At 53.4% G+C, this 17179-nt stretch overlaps 3 protein-coding genes across 4 annotated transcripts in view; 2 read left to right on the forward strand and 1 right to left on the reverse strand.

The window, feature by feature from the left end:
* Positions 1–9362, forward strand: part of EMP3 (epithelial membrane protein 3) — a 40674-nt gene extending 31312 nt beyond the window's left edge. The window contains exons 2-6 of the mRNA XM_050772535.1: positions 4011–4063; positions 5298–5390; positions 6299–6401; positions 8157–8297; positions 9108–9362. Coding sequence (XP_050628492.1) covers positions 5313–5390; positions 6299–6401; positions 8157–8297; positions 9108–9277 — 492 coding nt within the window. The 5' untranslated portion in view covers positions 4011–4063; positions 5298–5312 and the 3' untranslated portion in view covers positions 9278–9362. The remainder of the gene's footprint in view (positions 1–4010; positions 4064–5297; positions 5391–6298; positions 6402–8156; positions 8298–9107) is intronic.
* GRWD1 (glutamate rich WD repeat containing 1) overlaps positions 1–17179 on the forward strand; it is a 152411-nt gene that overhangs the window by 18907 nt on the left and 116325 nt on the right. The window lies entirely within an intron of this gene.
* The window catches only part of TMEM143 (transmembrane protein 143), a 170232-nt gene continuing 164207 nt past the window's right edge, over positions 11155–17179 (reverse strand). The window contains exons 6-9 of one of the 2 annotated variants that reach the window (XM_050772454.1): positions 16519–16649; positions 15721–16000; positions 12804–12993; positions 11155–12228 (exon numbers count right to left, since the gene is read on the reverse strand). In XM_050772454.1, the coding sequence (XP_050628411.1) occupies positions 12014–12228; positions 12804–12993; positions 15721–16000; positions 16519–16649 (816 nt within the window). In that variant the 3' untranslated portion in view covers positions 11155–12013. Of the gene's footprint in view, positions 12229–12803; positions 12994–13169; positions 14533–15720; positions 16001–16518; positions 16650–17179 lie in introns of those variants that run through there. The other variant, XM_050772455.1, reaches the window with a different exon arrangement.

Consider the following 17179-nt stretch of genomic DNA (forward strand, 5'->3'; position numbering starts at 1 on the left):
GCAGTGGGCGCCTCTCCCTGCAGGCTGGGTGTGCCCGACGCCTGCGGTTTCCTGTGGGAGGAAGCGGCCTGCGTACGCTCAGCTCAGCTTAATGTCTCGGAGGCCCAGGATGGGGAGATCCCGCCGCCACCTTCAGATCCCCTGATTCTTCCCCTTCTACATAGCCGTAGTGTGGGGACCCCCCTAATAGCCCCATGGTACCCAAGCCTGGCGCCGATTCCACTCAGAGAACTTGATTCTGAGTCCTAGACTCGTGTTTTTCACCTCCCCGGCTCAAGTTTCCATCTTCCTAGCCCCTAGCTCCCCCTAGTCCTCTCAAGAAGATGGAGCCCTCTTTTCCTGCACTCCAAAAGGAACACATGTCTCCCCAGCCCCTAATTTTTCCTTCAGTGACTCAGACTTTGCAACTTCCGTAGGGATCTGAGTGCAGACCCCAGTTTCTGTCCCTCTCGGGCACTTAAGTTTGAAACTATTTATTCTCCCCCAGGGACCCTCATTTTCGATTCCCAACTTTAGCCTTGAGACCCAGTGGACCCAAGAATTTGCCCCTTCCCCAACTCCTAGAGACCCTGAATCAGGGTCCCCCAGTACTGACTCCACTCAGAGCCCCAATGCCTGATATGACTAGCACTACCCTAAGAACTGCCCTATAATGTATTTACTATTATCTATTTTTCAGATGAAACTGAGGCATAGAGAAGTTATTAGTAACTTGCCAAAAATTACACAGCCAATTAGTAAAACAGCTTGGATTTTGAGTCCAACCAGTGTGGCTCTACAGTCTGTACTATACTGGTATCCCAGCTTCCAGGTCTCGGGGTACCCAGCCAGGCACTGAACTGTCCATCCCTCAAATCACCAACAGCTATCCCAAACCCAGCTCTGGCCCATCAGATACCCAGACATCCCAACATCCAGTTCCTTTCCCTGGATCCAGGATTTGAATTCCCCTGCTCTCAATTTATCAGAGTCTTGGACACCTGGTCCCCTCCCCAGAGACTCGTGTACATAGTAATCATCACCCCCCATCCTAATTTAATATCCCCAAAATGAATATAATAATTAACATTAAACCTTTGGGGCTGGGCACGGTGGCTCACACCTGTAATCCCATCACGTTGGGAGGCCAAGGCGGGCAGATCACGAGGTCAGGAGTTCGAGGCCAGCCTGGCCAATATGGAGAAACCCCGTCTCTACTAAAAATACAAAAATTGGCCGGGCATGGTAGCGGGCACCTGCAATCCCAGCTACTCAGGAGGCTGAGGCAGGAGAATTGCTTGAACCCGGGAGGTGGAGGTTGCAGTGAGCTGAGATCATGCCACTGCACTCCAGCCTGGATGACAGAGCGAGACTTCATTTCAAAAAAAAAAAAAATCTTTGGTACTACACTCCGTTAAAACCTAATGGCTTCCCACTGCATTTAGAATGAAATCCAAGCCCCTCCCCTAGTCTTCAAGGGCACCCTTTGATTTCCCTTCTTACCACTCCCTCTGTCTCCCTATGTGCCAGCCACACTGGCCCTTCTGTCTGCTCCCTGAACAACCTGAGCTTGTTCTCAAAAGCTTTAAGAGCTTTTGCACTTCCTCTTCCCCCCACTTCCCCCCACCGCTCCCCGACCCCAGCATTCAAATGACTCCTGTCTTCAGCTCAAATTTTACCTCCTCCAAGACGCCTTCCCTGATTCTCCTGTTTCAAGTAGTCTCCCCTGCACTCCGTCATTATCTCCATCACTGTTTGGTTTATTATTTATTTCTTTTTCTTTCTTTTTTTGAGATGGAGTCTTGCTCTGTCACCCAGGCTGGAGTGCAGTAGCATGATTTCAGCTCACTGCAACCTCCACCTCCCAGGTTCAAGCAATTCTCCTGTCTCAGCCTCCCGAGTAGCTTGGATTACAGGCGCCCACTACCACGCCCAGCTAGTTTTTGTATTTTTAGTAAAGACAGGGTTTCACCATGTTGGCCAGGCTGGTCTTGAACTCCCGACCTCAGGTGATCCTCCAGCCTCGGCCTCCCAAAGTGCTGAGATTACAGGCATGAGCCACCGCGTCCACCCTATTGTATTTGTTTTGCAAGGCAGTTATCCCTAGCTGAGATTTATCTTCATCATTGATGTTTTCTCTTGTCTGTCTTCCTCTACTAGAAGACAAGCTCCATAATACCAGCAGGGGTCGTGTCTGTTTTCATTATTAACTGCTAGATCGGAATACATGTTCAATAAATGTTTGATGAAGGAACAGCTTAGGTGTGTGAGTGTACCAATATTACCTTATTCATTCAGCATAAGTATCAGAATTATTATTATCAGTATTAGTATTTTGTCAGTATTATTATACTCTTGACATAGACTAAGATACTGGAGCCCAGGTGGGTGAAATAATTGGCTCAAAGTCACTGAGCCAGGAAATGATGGCGCTGGGATTCTTAACTTCTGTCTCCTCCTCCCCGCCTTCCAGAGTTTCACGCATTTCTTTTTTTTTTTTTTTTTTTTTTTTTTTTTTTTTTTTTTGAGACGGAGTCTTGCTCTGTCGCCCAGGCTGGAGTGCAGTGGCCGGGTCTCAGCTCACTGCAAGCTCCGCCTCCCGGGTTCACGCCATTCTCCTGCCTCAGCCTCCCGAGTAGCTGGGACTACAGGCGTCCGCCACATCGCCCGGCTAGTTTTTTGTTATTTTTTAGTAGAGACGGGGTTTCACCATGTTAGCCAGGATGGTCTCGATCTCCTGACCTCGTGATCCACCCGTCTCGGCCTCCCAAAGTGCTGGGATTACAGGCTTGAGCCACCGCGCCCGGCCTTTTTTTTTTTTTTTTTTTTTTTTTTTTTTGCCACAGAGTCTCACTTTGTCACCCAGGCTGGAGGGCAGTGGTGCAAACTCAGCTCACTGCAGCCTCCACCTCTCGCGTTCAGGCGATTCTTGTGGCTCAGCCTCCCGAGTAGCTGGGATTACAGTCGCCCGCCACCACGCCCGGCTCATTTTTGTATTTTTGATAGAGACGGGTTTCCACCATGTTGGCCAGGCTGGTCTCGAGCTCCTGACCTCAGATGATCTGCCCGTCTCGGCCTCCCAAAAGTGCTGGGATTACAGGCGTGAGCCACATTGCCCTGCCGAGTTTCACAAACTTCATCTCCCATCCTCTAACCCCCACCACGGGGCCAACTTCATCAGCCCAATCTCAATGCATGCCACAGAAATCTGGCCTCCTCCGGGCGCGGTGGCTCAAGCCTGTAATCCCAGCACTTTGGGAGGCCGAGGCGGGCGGATCACAAGGTCAGGAGATCGAGACCACAGTGAAACCCCGTCTCTACTAAAAATACAAAAAATTAACCGGGCGCGGTGGCGGGCGCCTGGAGTCCCAGCTACTCAGGAGGCTGAGGCAGGAGAATGGCGGGAACCCGGGAGGCGGAGCTTGCAGTGAGCCGAGATCGCGCCACTGCACTCCAGCCTGGGCAACAGCGTGAGACTCCGTCAAAAAAAAAAAAAAAAAAAAAAAAAAAGAAATCTGGCCTCCTTTCCCAGACGCCTATCCAGCCCCAGGCTCCATCAGGGAAAGCAGACATCCGGTCCCAAGACAAGACCTCAAAACCCAAGGGTCCTGAGAATCGGGCCCTCCCACCCGTGACGCTTGCCCCTCCCCAGAGCCCCATTCCAAGAGTTTCTCCTCTCAACTCTGGGAGGGAGCCCCAGATGATGTCTGTCTGAGGGGATTGGGTGGGGGCCCAAAGAAAGAGGAACCGGAGTGCCTGGGCCCTCCCACTGGCGGCGGACCTCAGCTGGGCGCGGTGAGAGTGGGTTTATAAAAGGGTCAGTATATATTGCGAGGAGGAGAGAAAGAGAAACGGGAGCAAGAGAGAAGGCGGCCCAGACAGTGAGGGCAGGAGGAAGAGAGGAGAGGCAGAAGGAGAGAGAGCGAAAGAGAAAGGGTTCCGGATTGGAGGGGAGAGCAAGGGAGGAAGGCGGTGAGAGAGGCGGGGGCCTCGGGAGGGTGAAAGAAGGGAGGAGAAGGGCGGGGCACGGAGGCCCGAGCGAGGGACGAGACCGACTCCAGCTCTGACTTTTTCGCGGCTCTCGGTAAGTTTCCAGTCCGTTATTCAGGGCTGGGACTTCTTAATTTACTTGGGAATGTAGCAGTTTGGGAAGGACACCCCCAGGCTGGGAGAGACGCCCCTTACTCTTGGAAATCCTTGTCATTTAATAAGTGATCTCTTAGCACTTGAGGTGGGGATATGGGAAGGGGTGGGGCCCAGCAAAGTTTTGGGGTCCCAGCAGAGCCCTCCACCGAAAACTTCCTGCAGTTTTTTCCTCAGCGGTGTCCACTGTCCTCTGAGGGCCCTGAGATCAGGGCATTGCATGAGAACACCCCAAATCTGGGAGACCTCTAGGTCCCCTGTTCCTGGGCACCAAAGGGTCCTGGGAGGCTAACTCCTTCTCAGGCCTCTCTTCCCGCAAGGTGAATCCCATCCATTTCCTCCAGAAGATGTCCAGCAATCACCAGTCTGGCAGCAGGGTGGGGTGAGGACCTCGTGGACATAGCCAGAGGCTGGGGTTTCCCTGGTGCTTAGAGATGGGGGGGAGCAGGAATGAGTCACCAGATGACTCACCAGGTCCCCCTCCTCCCCTCACCCCAGGAGAGGAGTGGTGTGAGTCAAGGATGCCTGTCGCTGGGGACAGCTCCTCCATCCTGATACATCAGGGTTTGGGGCGGGGGTCTCAACTTGAATTTTCACCATCTGGCCTGTATGTAACCCAGAGACAGGGTTCTGGGGAGAAAGGAGCCACATTGTGAGTCCTCCTCATTCAAGGACCCCAAGAATCCACCTCTGGCCCTCTCCACCCCTCCAGCCAATGGGGAACTCAGGAATCCAGGCCCCAGCGGCCTCCTTCCTGAGAGACCCAGGAGTCTGCACCCAAGCCCTTCCTCCATCAGGAGACATCTCACCTGCCTTTGTGCCTTTTTTTTTTTTTTTTTTTTTTTTTTTTGAGACAGAGTCTTGTTCTGTCACCCAGGCTGGAGTGCAATGGCACGATCTCGGCTCATTGCAACCTTCGCCTCCCGGATTCCAGTGACTCTCCTGTCTCAGCCTCCTGAGTAGCTGGGATTACAGGCGTGCACCACCACACCCAGCTAATTTTGTATTTTTAGTAGAGATGGGGTTTCACCATGTTGGCCAGGCTGGTCTCGATCTCCTGACCTCAAGTGATCCGCCTGCCTCGGCCTCCCAAAGTGCTGGGATTATAGGCGTGAGCCACTGTGCCTGGGCTGTGCCAACCTCTTGAGACTCCGTCCCCTGCTCCCCCTCCCCAGGCTTCCACCGCAGCCATGTCACTCCTCTTGCTGGTGGTCTCAGCCCTTCACATCCTCATTCTCATCCTGCTTTTTGTGGCCACTTTGGACAAGGTAAGCCTATTTGGAGCTCAGGGCCCTTCTGCTCCCCTTTGGAATCTTGCCATGCCCCTCCTCTAAAGGCACTCTGGCCCCGCCCCTTTACCTAGTATTTATTTTATATTTTATTTTATTTATTTATTTTTTTTAATTTTTTTTGAGACGGAGTCTGGCTCTGTCGCCCAGGCTGGAGTGCAGTGGCCGGATCTCAGCTCACTGCAAGCTCTGCCTCCCGGGTTTACGCCATTCTCTTGCCTCAGCCTCCTGAGTAGCTGGGACTACAGACGCCCGCCACCTCGCCCGGCTAGTTTTTTGTATTTTTTTTAGTAGAGACGGGGTTTCACCGTGTTAGCCAGGATGGTCTCGATCTCATGACCTTGTGATCCGCCCATCTCGGCCTCCCAAAGTGCTGCGATTACAGGCTTGAGCCACCGTGCCCGGCCTTTATTTTATTTATTTTGAGACAGGGTCTCACTCTGTCCCCCAGGCTGGAGTGCAGTGGTGCGATCTCAGCTCACTGCAACCTTAGCCTCCCAGTTCAAGCGATTCTCCAGCCCCACGAGCACTGAGATTAGAGTCACCTGCCACCACGCCCGGCTAATTTTTTTTATTTTGGTAGAGACGGGGTTTCACCATGTTGCCCAGGCTGGTCTCGAACCCCTGGCCTCAAGTGATCCGCCTGCCTCAGCCTCCCACAGTGCTGGGATTACAGGCGTGAACCACCAGGTTAACCCTTTTAGCTCTACCTCTGATGCCTCCTCCCTATCCTGACCCTACCCCCTCTCATACTAAATCCTAGCTCTCCCCAGTTCTGCCCCATCCCAGATACCCCACCCTTTTCCCAGCCCTTCCCACAGTCTCCCTGACCCTGTCCCCTCCCCTTTCCTAACCCTGCCCCTTGTTTCATTCTCTGTCCATCTCAGTCCTGGTGGACTCTCCCCGGGAAAGAGTCCCTGAATCTCTGGTACGACTGCACGTGGAACAATGACACCAAAACGTGGGCCTGCAGTAACGTCAGCGAGAATGGTGAGGGGTGAGGGCGGCGGGACTGGTCTTCAAAGGGGAAGAGAAACCCTTAGTGTCCTCAGGGAACCAAGATTGGGAACCCTCCCCCAACAAAGTTGGAGTGGGCGGGGTCCAGGCCTGAGTTGCTGAGTGCCTAGGGCTAATGCATGTCCCGCCTGTCTGGATGTACCTATGTGTTGGTTTTTTTTCTTTTTTTTTCCTTTTTTTGAGACGGAGTTTTCCTCTTGTTGTCCAGGCTGGAGTGCAGTGGCGCAATCTCGGCTCACTGCAACCTCTGCCTCCCAGTTCCGAGCAATTATCCTGCCTCAGCCTCCCGAGTAGCTGGGACTGCAAGTGTGTGCCACCACGCCTGACTAATTTTGTATTTTTAGTAGAGACAGGGTTTCACCATGTTGGCCAGGCTGGTCTTAAACTTCTGACTTCAGGTGATCCACCTGCCTCGGCCTTCCAAAGTGCTAAGATTACAGACGTGAGCCACCGCGTCCAGCCAGTAGCTCCTGTTCTGAAGAGGCCATATAGATAAAAGCCTCCTTCTCTGACTCAGAAAGGGTGAGACGGCATGCTATAGGTTTAAAGAGAGAGTGGAGGCCAAGGCGGGTGGATCATGAGGCCAGGAGTTTGAGACCAGCCTGGCCAAGATGATGAATTCCCGTCTCTACTAAAAATACAAAAAAATTAGCCGGGCATGGTGTCATACGCCTGTAGTCCCAGCTACTCGGGAGACTGAGGCAGGAGAATCGCTTGAACCGGGAGGTGGAAGTTGCAGTGAGCTGAGATTGCACTACTGCACTCCAGCCTGGGCGACAGAGTAAGACTCTATCTTAAAAAAAAAAAAAAAAAAAAGAATAGAGAAAAACCTCCCAAGATTCTGATCCCAAGAGTATTTTTCAAAAGCCTTAAGGAGATGGGGCTGGTGCTCTGAATGGATGCCTGGGACCATTTCATCCAAGTTCCAAGGGAATGGGGCTGAAACCACTTAAGGTGCTAAAGGGGTGGGGCCAGGTGCATTGGAGTTCTAAAGAAATAGAGCTGCATCTATCTAAAGTTCTATGTGAAAGATTTAATGCAAAACTAAGATTAAAGGAAGTGGTGTGCTCTTACCACTTCTATTCAACGTTTTACTGGAGTAGCCAATGCAAGAAGGCAAGAAAAATAAATAAAAGGCATGGGAAATAAATTAGGAAAAAGTGTCTCTATTCCCAGTAAACATGTTGTAGAAAATCCATTAAAATTCTGCAAAGTGGACAGGCACAGTGGCTCGCACCTGTAATCCCAGCACCTTGGGAGGCTGAGGAGGAAGGATCACTTGAGCCCAGGAGTTCAAGACCAGCCTGGACAACATAGGAAAACGCTGTCTCTACAAAAAATTTAAAAATTACCCACGTGTGGTGGCTTGTGCCTGTGACCCCAGCTACTCAGGAAGCAGGGGTGAGAGAATTTCTTGAACCCTGGAGGATGAGGCTGCAGTGAGCTATGATTGCACCACTGAACTCCAGCTTGGGCAACAGAGCAAGACCTGGTCTCAAAAAAAAAAAAAAAAAAAAAAACCATCTGCAAAGCAACTACTAGAACTGAGACAGGAATTTAGCAAGGTAACAGGGCTCAAGGTCAACATAAGCAATAATCTAAGTGAGCTTGTATGGGTCTAAACAGGAGCAGGGATGGGGCAGAGAAGGGTCACATGGTGAGCAATCAGGTGGAGCTGGCACTCTGGACCCACCGTGATTGTCCCCTTCTGTGTCCTCCTTACTGCAGGCTGGCTGAAGGCGGTGCAGGTCCTCATGGTGCTCTCCCTCATTCTCTGCTGTCTGTCCTTCATCCTGTTCATGTTCCAGCTCTACACAATGCGACGAGGAGGTCTCTTCTATGCCACCGGCCTCTGCCAGCTTTGCACCAGTAAGCACTGCCCCTCCCCACCCCTAATCCCCCAAGAATTGAGCAGAAGGGAAGTGGGGTGCGTCAAGATGCTGGGGGCCCTGAGAATGGGCCTCTCGCAGAAGAAAACAATTTTCAACACCCCAAGAGCACGAGAGGTGCCTCCGTGGGCTACCTCTCTGCCCCCAGGGATTGCTGGGACTTGTAGTTTTCAGTGGCTAATGATAGTTGTGGCTTGTGCCTATGAGTCATCAGGGAACTTAGAGCTTCAGGGAGCCGGGGCTGGGGAAGGAGGTATAGATAAATAGTTTTGGTCCCAGGGATTGGGGGTGACGTTGGGGGATAAGCTAATTAGTACCTCAGTAGAGAGCTCTGAATCATAATAGTAATGGTATTTATGTCAGTCAACTGCTGTTTCTCGCGTGCCTATTGTGCATCAGACACTTCAAGGAGTTTTGCTTACTTTTTAATTTTTTGACTTAAGGTGCAAAGGGCTAACTTAATCATAGTCCTTAGTTTGGGGAACATTATTTTTCTACGTTCTTGCAAAGCCTCTCTCTTGCTTTATTAATTTACTACTGCATGTTTGTCTTATAGAAACACATTCAAAAGTATTCCTTGGATGGATAGATATTATCGGACCTAGAGAGATTAAATCGGTTACCTAAGGCCGCGCTGCAGTTGCACGGCGCTGGGGAGAGAGAACCACAACTCCCAGAGGGCAACGGCGCTGCCCACTCGCCCTCCGGCGTTTCTTTGCCCCCGTGGGATATTGGGAAATGTAGTCTTCTTGAGGGGCGCTGCGTGACGCGTGGTTTTCGTCTTCCGCAGGCGTGGCGGTGTTTACTGGGGCCTTGATCTATGCCATTCACGCCGAGGAGATCCTAGCGAAGCACCCGCGAGGCGGCAGCTTCGGATACTGCTTCGCCTTGGCCTGGGTGGCCTTCCCCCTCGCCCTGGTCAGTGGCATCATCTACATCCACCTGCGGAAGCGGGAGTGAGCGCCCCGCCTCGCCTGGCGGCCCCCGCCCGCTCCCGGCCCCCCTCGCCGCGCGTCCTCCAGAAAATAAAACTGTTTTACCGCGGGCTCTGCCTTGATCTCCTTCCTTCCTTCCTTCCGCCTCCAGGGACCCAGGCTGCGCACGCTTGACCTCTCCTGAACCTATTTGGGTTCCCACCACCAGCTGCTCAGCCCTCAGAATGCCCATCTCCCAGCCCCCTATCCCTTCTTCCCGAGGACACAGGAGCCAGGACCCCAGTCACCGTTTCCCTCCCACAGACCCAAGAGCCTGGGCCTTCCCCTCTCAAGGCCCAAGAGACCTCTGAGAGGCACCTGAATCTAGACCTTCTGACACTTCTGGGAAGAACCTGGATTCTGGGTCCCAGCAAACCCTCTTAGGATAGGAAGCCTGCAGTGACCAGTCAGTCCTGTCTCTTTGCCCAAGCTTCTGTCACTCTGTTGCTCTCTCTCAGAGCCCCGGGCATAGTGTGTGTTTCTAGATTGTTGGACTCTTCTTTTTGTCCAGGCTGGAGTGCAGTGGTGCGATCTCGGCTCACTGCAACCTCCGCCTCCCGGTTCAAGCGATTCTCCTGCCTCAGCCTCCTGAGTAGCTGGGACTACAGGCACGAGCCACCACACCTGGCTAACTTTGGACTCTTTATTCTTTCTACTAACTTTCCATTTGGGAAAAGAGCTTTCTTTTTCCCTCTAGGAAACCAGTCTCTCTCTTCTTTTTGAGACGGAGTTCTCGTTCTGTCACCCAGGCTGGAGTGCAGTGGCGTGATCTTCACTCACTGCTACCTCCGCCTCCCGGGTTCAAGCAATTCTCCTGCTTCAGCCTCCTGAGCAGCTGGGATTACAGGCGCCCACCACCATGCCTGGCTAATTTTTGTATCTTTAGTAGAGACGGGGTTTCACCATGTTGGCCAGGCTGGTCTCGAACTCCTGACCTCAGGTGATCCACCCACCTCAGCCTCCCAGAGTGCTGGGATTATAGGCGTGAGCCACCACGCCTGGCCCAGTTCTCCCTCTCTAGGGACTGAACATTTGGGGTCCTAGAGAGGGAGACTTCCCCTCTCTCCAAAGGCTGCCTCTAGCCCATATGACACGTTAGCAAAAATTAGAAGGCACCCCTTCTTCTTGCTGACCCAGCCCCACACCAGGACACATGCAGGGGTATGAGCTGGATCTTACAGCCACCCAGCTGTGGCTGTGTTCCTTTGTGCAGTTAACAATCTGCACAGACCGGGTTTGGTGGCTCACACCTGTAATCCCAGCACTTTGGGAGGCTGAGGTGGGTGGATCACCTGAGGTCAGGAGTTCGAGACCAGCCTGGCCAACATGGTGAAACCCCATCTCTACTGAAAATACAAAAAATTAGCCAGGCATGGTGGCAGGCGCCTGTAATCCCAGCTACTCGGGAGGCTGAGGCAGGAGAATCACTTGAATCCAGGAGATGGAGGTTGCAGTAAGCCAAGATCACACCATTGCATTCCAGCCTGGGCAACAAGAGTGAAACTCCGTCTCAAAAAAAAAAAAAAAAAAATCTGCAAATCTGCATAATCGCACATGGCTACCCTATCTCCTCTGTTCATCAGGCCCTGGGACTCCTCAGGAATCAGATCCTTCTAAGATCCTCTTCTATGACTGTCTTTGTTTCACCAACCATGAACCCAGCCTCTTTTTAGGACTACAGCTTTCTCTGTCTGGGACCCCAAGATCTAGCTAGAGTCCCTCCCTTCTTTCCAGGATTCAATTGCTTTCCTTCCCTCCCACTCCTGCAGCCATTCTACTCATCCAGATTTCTTAAAATAATTTTTTAACTGCTCCTACACAGCAAGGTTACCCTAAAGGCAGTGTGTTGAGAGTAGCCTCATCCAGACTTACTAAACATGATTTATTACTTTGGGACAGGAGACCGGGGAGAAATTGATAGACTAATAAATATTGCACAGGCTGCTGGTGGTGGGGAGATCCAGACCGAGGTAGTTTCTGTAGAAAGGGTGAAGGACCTGGGCGAGGAAGGCACCTGAGATTGCCGGGAGCCAGGTTGGGAGCGAGTCTTGGTGGCGAGGGTGGTTTCTGGTTCACCTACCTAGCACAAGGTCTCTAACTCCTTCAGCCTAGACACCCTGATCAGCAGCTGACCAGCTGGCCTGCCATTTAAGCAGCAGCAATTGATAGCAAGATCAGGTTTCCTTTCGAAATTCTTATTGGTGGCTTCCCTGCAGCGACAACCGGCTGCCCAAGGTTGATGGAACCCAGCAGCTGTCACTGGCTGTTTGCCAGGAGGCAGGGCTAAACGGCCTTGGTGCACATGATGGGCAGTTTGCCTGGAGCGGGCTAAAAAAGACAATGATATATAGTCTCGGGAGGGCGCAGCTTTCACTCTACCTGGCGGTTTACAGAAGCCAGAGCTGAGCAGCTGTGATTGGCAGACACCCCCAGCTCCTCGGTCAAACCACACTTGGATGTTTATGGTGAAGGTGGGACTAAGAAATGGAATAGAAACCGAGCTAAGTCGCTTTGATTGGCTGTTCATAGAAGGGGCGGGGGGGGGACTCAGCAACTGCTGGCTACTTTGATTGGCTGCTTTGCTCAAGCACACAGTGTAGCAAAAATAATTACCTGTCATTGGAAGTTGGAGTCAAAAAGTATAACAGCAATTGACAGCCTGTCGTGAACAAGGCGGGGCTTAGTTCCTAGTATGCTGACTGGGCAGGAAGGTAGGTTCTACTCAGGGGGTGTTACTGCTGGGCGTGGCCTGCGGGAGCTCGGAAGTGATTGGAGTCATTGGGTCTAGTTTGGGGAAACCCGGGGGTGGGTACAATCCCATGCTGGGGGTCAGGGCCTGCAGATGCGCCAGGGCCCGAGTTCCGTTGAAGGCCACCTCACAGCCTGACTTGGCTAGGAGCCAGTTCTCCACCTCCGACCGGAGCCACCTGGAGGTCTCTGCAAGGGGAGAGGCAGGTGTTCTGAGGTCACACTGAGATCGGGGAAGATTTGGGGGACCAGCAAGGAGGGGCGTAGGGCAAAGAACAGGAAGGGTCTGGGTTTGGGAGAAGCGTAGGAGTGATCTTGAGGCTTGGAAGGGAACAGAACAAGGCCCAGGAGGCTTGAGAGGGCCAGAAGGCCCAGCTCTGGGACTCTCGTCTGGGGATCAGTCAGGGGCTCCTGCGCAGGGAAGGTGGGGGCTCCTGTAGGGAAGGGGACCACCTGGGGCCCACACAAGGAGCGCACAGGGTCTCTTGTAAGGAGAGTGTCAGCTCAGGTAGAGGAAAAGAGTGACAGGAGGGGTCCGTGCCATGGAGCCAAGACTCCCAACCAGGCTGAGGTTAGGAAAGGGCGGTCACATCAGGGACCAAGATCGGAGGCTGGATTCGGAGGTCCTGTCTGTTGAGGGTCGGGGTCTCTTCGCAAATCCGTCAGGTCCACCCGTGGGAACTGGGAGTGGGGACGTGTCGCGCTGGGGCGGGGCCTCGCGGGGGTGTGGCCCCCGGGGGCAGTGTCCCAGGGTCACGTCCTACCTTCGGGCGAGCCTTGAGTGCCCCCTGGCCGCCGGGCCAGGAAGCTGTGAGCCAGCAGCGCCTCCTTGGTGTGCTCGTCCTGCGCGCGCAGGGCCAGGGCGCTGAGCAGCTCCGAGTTGTTGGACGTACTGCGGTAGTAGAGCATGTGCGCCAGCTCCAGCGCCTGCGCGCTGCGCCGCTGCCCGAACATCTGCAGGCGGGACAGCGCCCCGTGGGCTCAGTTCGGGGTGCGCCCCCACCCATACACAGCCACCGGGGTCACCCACGCTGGGTGTTTTGTTTTTTTTCTGACACGGTCTCGCTCTATAGCCCAGTCTGGAGTTCAGTGGCTATTCACAGGCGAACTCATAACGCACCGAAGCCTTGGCCTCCTAAGTAGCTGGGACTACAGTTGTGTGCCACCAAGCCCGGTATTTTTTGTAGAGACAGGGTTCTCCCTGTGTTGCCCAGGCTGGTCTCAAACTCCCAGCCTGGAGCGATCCTAGCTCCTCAGCCTCCCATGGTGCTGGGGTTTTCACCATGTTGGCCAGGCTGATTTTGAACTCCTGACCTCAAGTGATCTGCCCATCTTGGCCTCCCAAAGTGCTAGAATTACAGGCATGAGCCAGGTCTAATTTTTGCATTTTTAGTAGAGATGGGATTTCACCATGTTGCCAAGGCTGGTCTTGAACTCCTAACTTTAAGTGATCACCATCTTAGCCAGTCTGGTCTTGAACTCCTGACCTCGTGATCTACCCGCCTCGGCCTCCCAAAGTGCTGGGATTACAGGTGTGAGCCACCGCACCCAGCTGGGCTTTTTTATTGTTATTTTTTGATTTGGGGTTTCACTATGTTGCCCAGGCTGGACTCCAACTCCAGGGCTCAAGCGATCCTCCCACCTTGGCCTCCTGAGTAGCTAGGGCTACAGGCATGTGCCACCATGCCTGGTGTGAATTGGGTTTGAAATAGGGTCTTTCAGAGCCTGACAGGCTCCACAAACCCCCTGAGGCCAGAGACGGGTAGGGCGGATGGTCACTATGGGCTGGGACTCAGAGTCTTCTCCCCAGAGGCACCCGCCTCCCTGACTCTCATCTCGCCCCTCCCCTCTGCCCTCCAGGGTCGCAGCTGTCCCTCCATGCTTACAACCCTTCCACGGTTCCCTGCAATTCTCAGGATAAGACCTGGGGTGCCACTCTGGGTATTCAAGGCCCTCACCACCCTCTGGGGCCTCCTCTCTCTACCCTGCTCACTGGATCCAGCCCCATGAGATACGCCAGGCTGAGCTCATGGGCTCTTTCTCCACCAGGCTCAATCCCCATCTTCCAGAGCTTTCTTCAGATCCTACCTGAGCCCTGGTCCCAAGCAGAAATTGCTCCCTCCCCAGCCCCTCTGTTGGCCCGAGTATCCCAGCACCATTTCAGGCTGTGCAGCCTGGCTATTATCTGTGGGATTTATTACCGGCCTTCCTAAGAACCTGTCAGCATGGCTGAAAACAGCTTGAAAACCAATGAGCCATCAGGTGAATGATCGGGTACGACAGATGCTTCACACCAGTCTACACTCCTGGGGCCGGTGCCAACCCTGGGGAGAATCAGTAAAAGGCAACTCCCCTCTGGGCTGACTCAGCCTCGAGACAGGACACGCGTTTTGGCAAGTGGAGCACGCGTTGGGGGTCAGCCTCCACCTGGTCCCTGGGCCACGGATCCTTGGATGGTGAACAACCCGTGCAACTGTTCAAGGCAGCCCAGCACTCACATGGAGCAGAATCAAAAGGGAGCTTGTTAAAAATATAGTTCCCTGGGCCCCAGTCCCAGAGTTTCCAATTCAGTCCACTAGGACTGGAGCCCAGGAGGCTGCATTTGTCAGCCAGCTCCCCCAATGATAATGATCCCCAGTCAGGATGGGGACTTGGAACAAACAGCCCAATTAGTGATGCTAACAACCATCATCCTGGCACTAGCGAACTCTCACATAGTACTTCCTGTGCCACGTGGGAGGCTCTGTTCTCCGCACTGTGCATGTTAATTCATTTAATCCCCACAGCATCCCTCTGAGTTAGGTCCCACCATCATCCCCACTTTGCAGATTTTGGAGCTGAGGCACAGAGAGGTTCAAGATGACACAGTGAGAAGACAGTAGAGCCAGATTCAAATCCAGGAAGTCCGGTTCCAGAACACACCCCCTTCACCACATCACTAAAGTGCCCATAAAGCCGGCGCTCAGTGAGCGGCTGTCAACTCTCATGTAGCCCCTACCACGAGCCGAGCACTGCCCAGTGCTTCTCACAGACTCACTCACTTCATGCTCACAACCCTACAAGGCAGATCTCGCTATCATCCCCATTTCCCAGATGAGAAAACTGAGGCTCAGAGAGATTCAGAAACCCACCCAAGGGGTGTTGAGTAAATGAAGTAGGGAAGGGAAGGGGAACGGAGGGGAAGGGAGGGGAGGGGAGGAGAGGGCAGGAAGGGAGGGAAGGGAGAAAGGGAAGGGAGGGAGGAAGGAGGTGGGGAGAAGGAGGGAAGGGAAGGAAAAGGAACAGGAAGGAAGGAAGGGAGGAAGGGGAAGGGGAAAGGGGAGGGGAGAGGAGGAGAGGGGGAAGGAAGGGGGAGAAGGGAAGGGAAAGGGGAAAAGGAAGGGGAGGAGAGAGAGGGAAGAAGGGAGGAAAGGGGGAGGGAGGAAGGGAGGAAGGGGGAGGGGGGAGGGAGGAAGGAAGGAAGAAAGGAAGGAAGGAAGGACAAGGAGGGAAGGGAAGGGAAAGAAAAGAGGAAGAATGGGAAGGAAAGAAGGAAGGAAGGAAAGAAGGAAGGGAGGGAGGAAGGGAGGGAGGGAGAAGAACATGATGCAGGAACAATTCATGAAACAGAGACAACTATAGGTGGCCTGACCTGGTCCCCACAGCGCAGGGCCACAGGAGGTGTGGCAGGCGCATGCTCACCTTGGAGGCCCGCAGGCCCATGAAGATGGCAAAGAGCAGTAGCAGCAGGGAGGTGGCCACCTTGAGGTCGGTGAGCACCACCATGCCCACGTTGACGAAGATCGCCACGCCGGAGACCACCAGCATGAGGTTGAGCAGGGCGCGCTGCAGGGTGGGTGTGCGCACCTTCAGCTCCGGCAGCAGCTGCTCCAGGCCCTCCAGTGGCGTGTCCTTGAAACTCTTCAGTACCAGGTGTCCCCGTTTGGTCCGCGCCGCCAGCACCACCCGCTTAAAGTATCTCCTGAGGGACAGGGACAGAGACAGAGGCAGGAGCAGGATCGGGACTGCACTGCCCTGGGGAGCCCCCTCCAATCCCAGGACACTCGCTCTGGCTCTACAGTCGCACAACCATCTTAAAAGCGACTCAGTAACCATGGGGAAGAAACCAGAGATCAGCTGTGTCCAACCACCGGGGATCAGTTCAGTCACACCATCGATCCCTGGTGTTGGACTTGCAGGTTGTTTGTTGGAATCCTGGCCGCGCTGCATCTTCAGAATGTGGACCTCCCTCTCCAAGCCTCAGTTTTCCTTATTGGAAAATGGGGAGAACTGTCCCCATCCTTTCTCTTCCCCTGGGAATCGAGTGTAGTACTCACTTTCCCTTGGGAAGAAAAGACAGCATTTGGATGAGTCACGCCTCCCATTTCTCAACTTCCCGCCCAGGGCCCAGACACCCAAACCAGACACTGACCTGTCAGTCCCCTCTTGACTCTAACCTTGCTCCCTCTTGCTGCAGCTGGGGAACAAGAGCCGCCTCACCTCTCTGCAGGGGGCAGCCTGGTGAAGAAGCCACGCCTGGAGCCCACGCTGGACTTCCGGGGCATCTGCCCGACTCGCTGGCCCAGGGCCCAGAAGTGGATGTAGATATACTGATCCAAATTTACTGTCACCTGCCGGGGGGATGAAGGAAGCAGTGGCGGGTGAACATGGGCAGGGATGTTGAGGGCAGGATACCAGAATCAGATGCCCCGCCCCTAAATAATTCCCCCGTTTCCCATTTATCACCATTCACTGTCTAGGCAGGGCCGTCACATATGGTTGTCCATGTAGTATACTGCACAAGGGTTCATCATCTAACATGGTGCCGTTCACGTCGAAGTCATCTTTATTACCGTATTTCCTAGAATCTAAGGTGCCACAGACTCTGCCCGATTACTTTATGAAGCAACTAAAACCTAAATACACTGCCGATTAAATGGTGTCACAGCACCACCTGTAATTCGCATCCCAATTTCAGAGACGACAAAACATAACTTTGGAAAAACTGCAGTTTAAAATCACTAAAATGTGGAACTTTGGGAGATTTTAGTATTTTTTATTTTGTTTTTATTTTTATTTCTATTTTGAGATATTGTCTCACTCTGTCACCCAGGCTGGAGTGCAGTGGCACAGTCTCAGCTCACTGCAGCCTCCGCCTCCT

Source organism: Macaca thibetana, chromosome 19, assembly GCF_024542745.1.
Source record: "Macaca thibetana thibetana isolate TM-01 chromosome 19, ASM2454274v1, whole genome shotgun sequence".
Taxonomy (NCBI): domain Eukaryota; kingdom Metazoa; phylum Chordata; class Mammalia; order Primates; family Cercopithecidae; genus Macaca; species Macaca thibetana.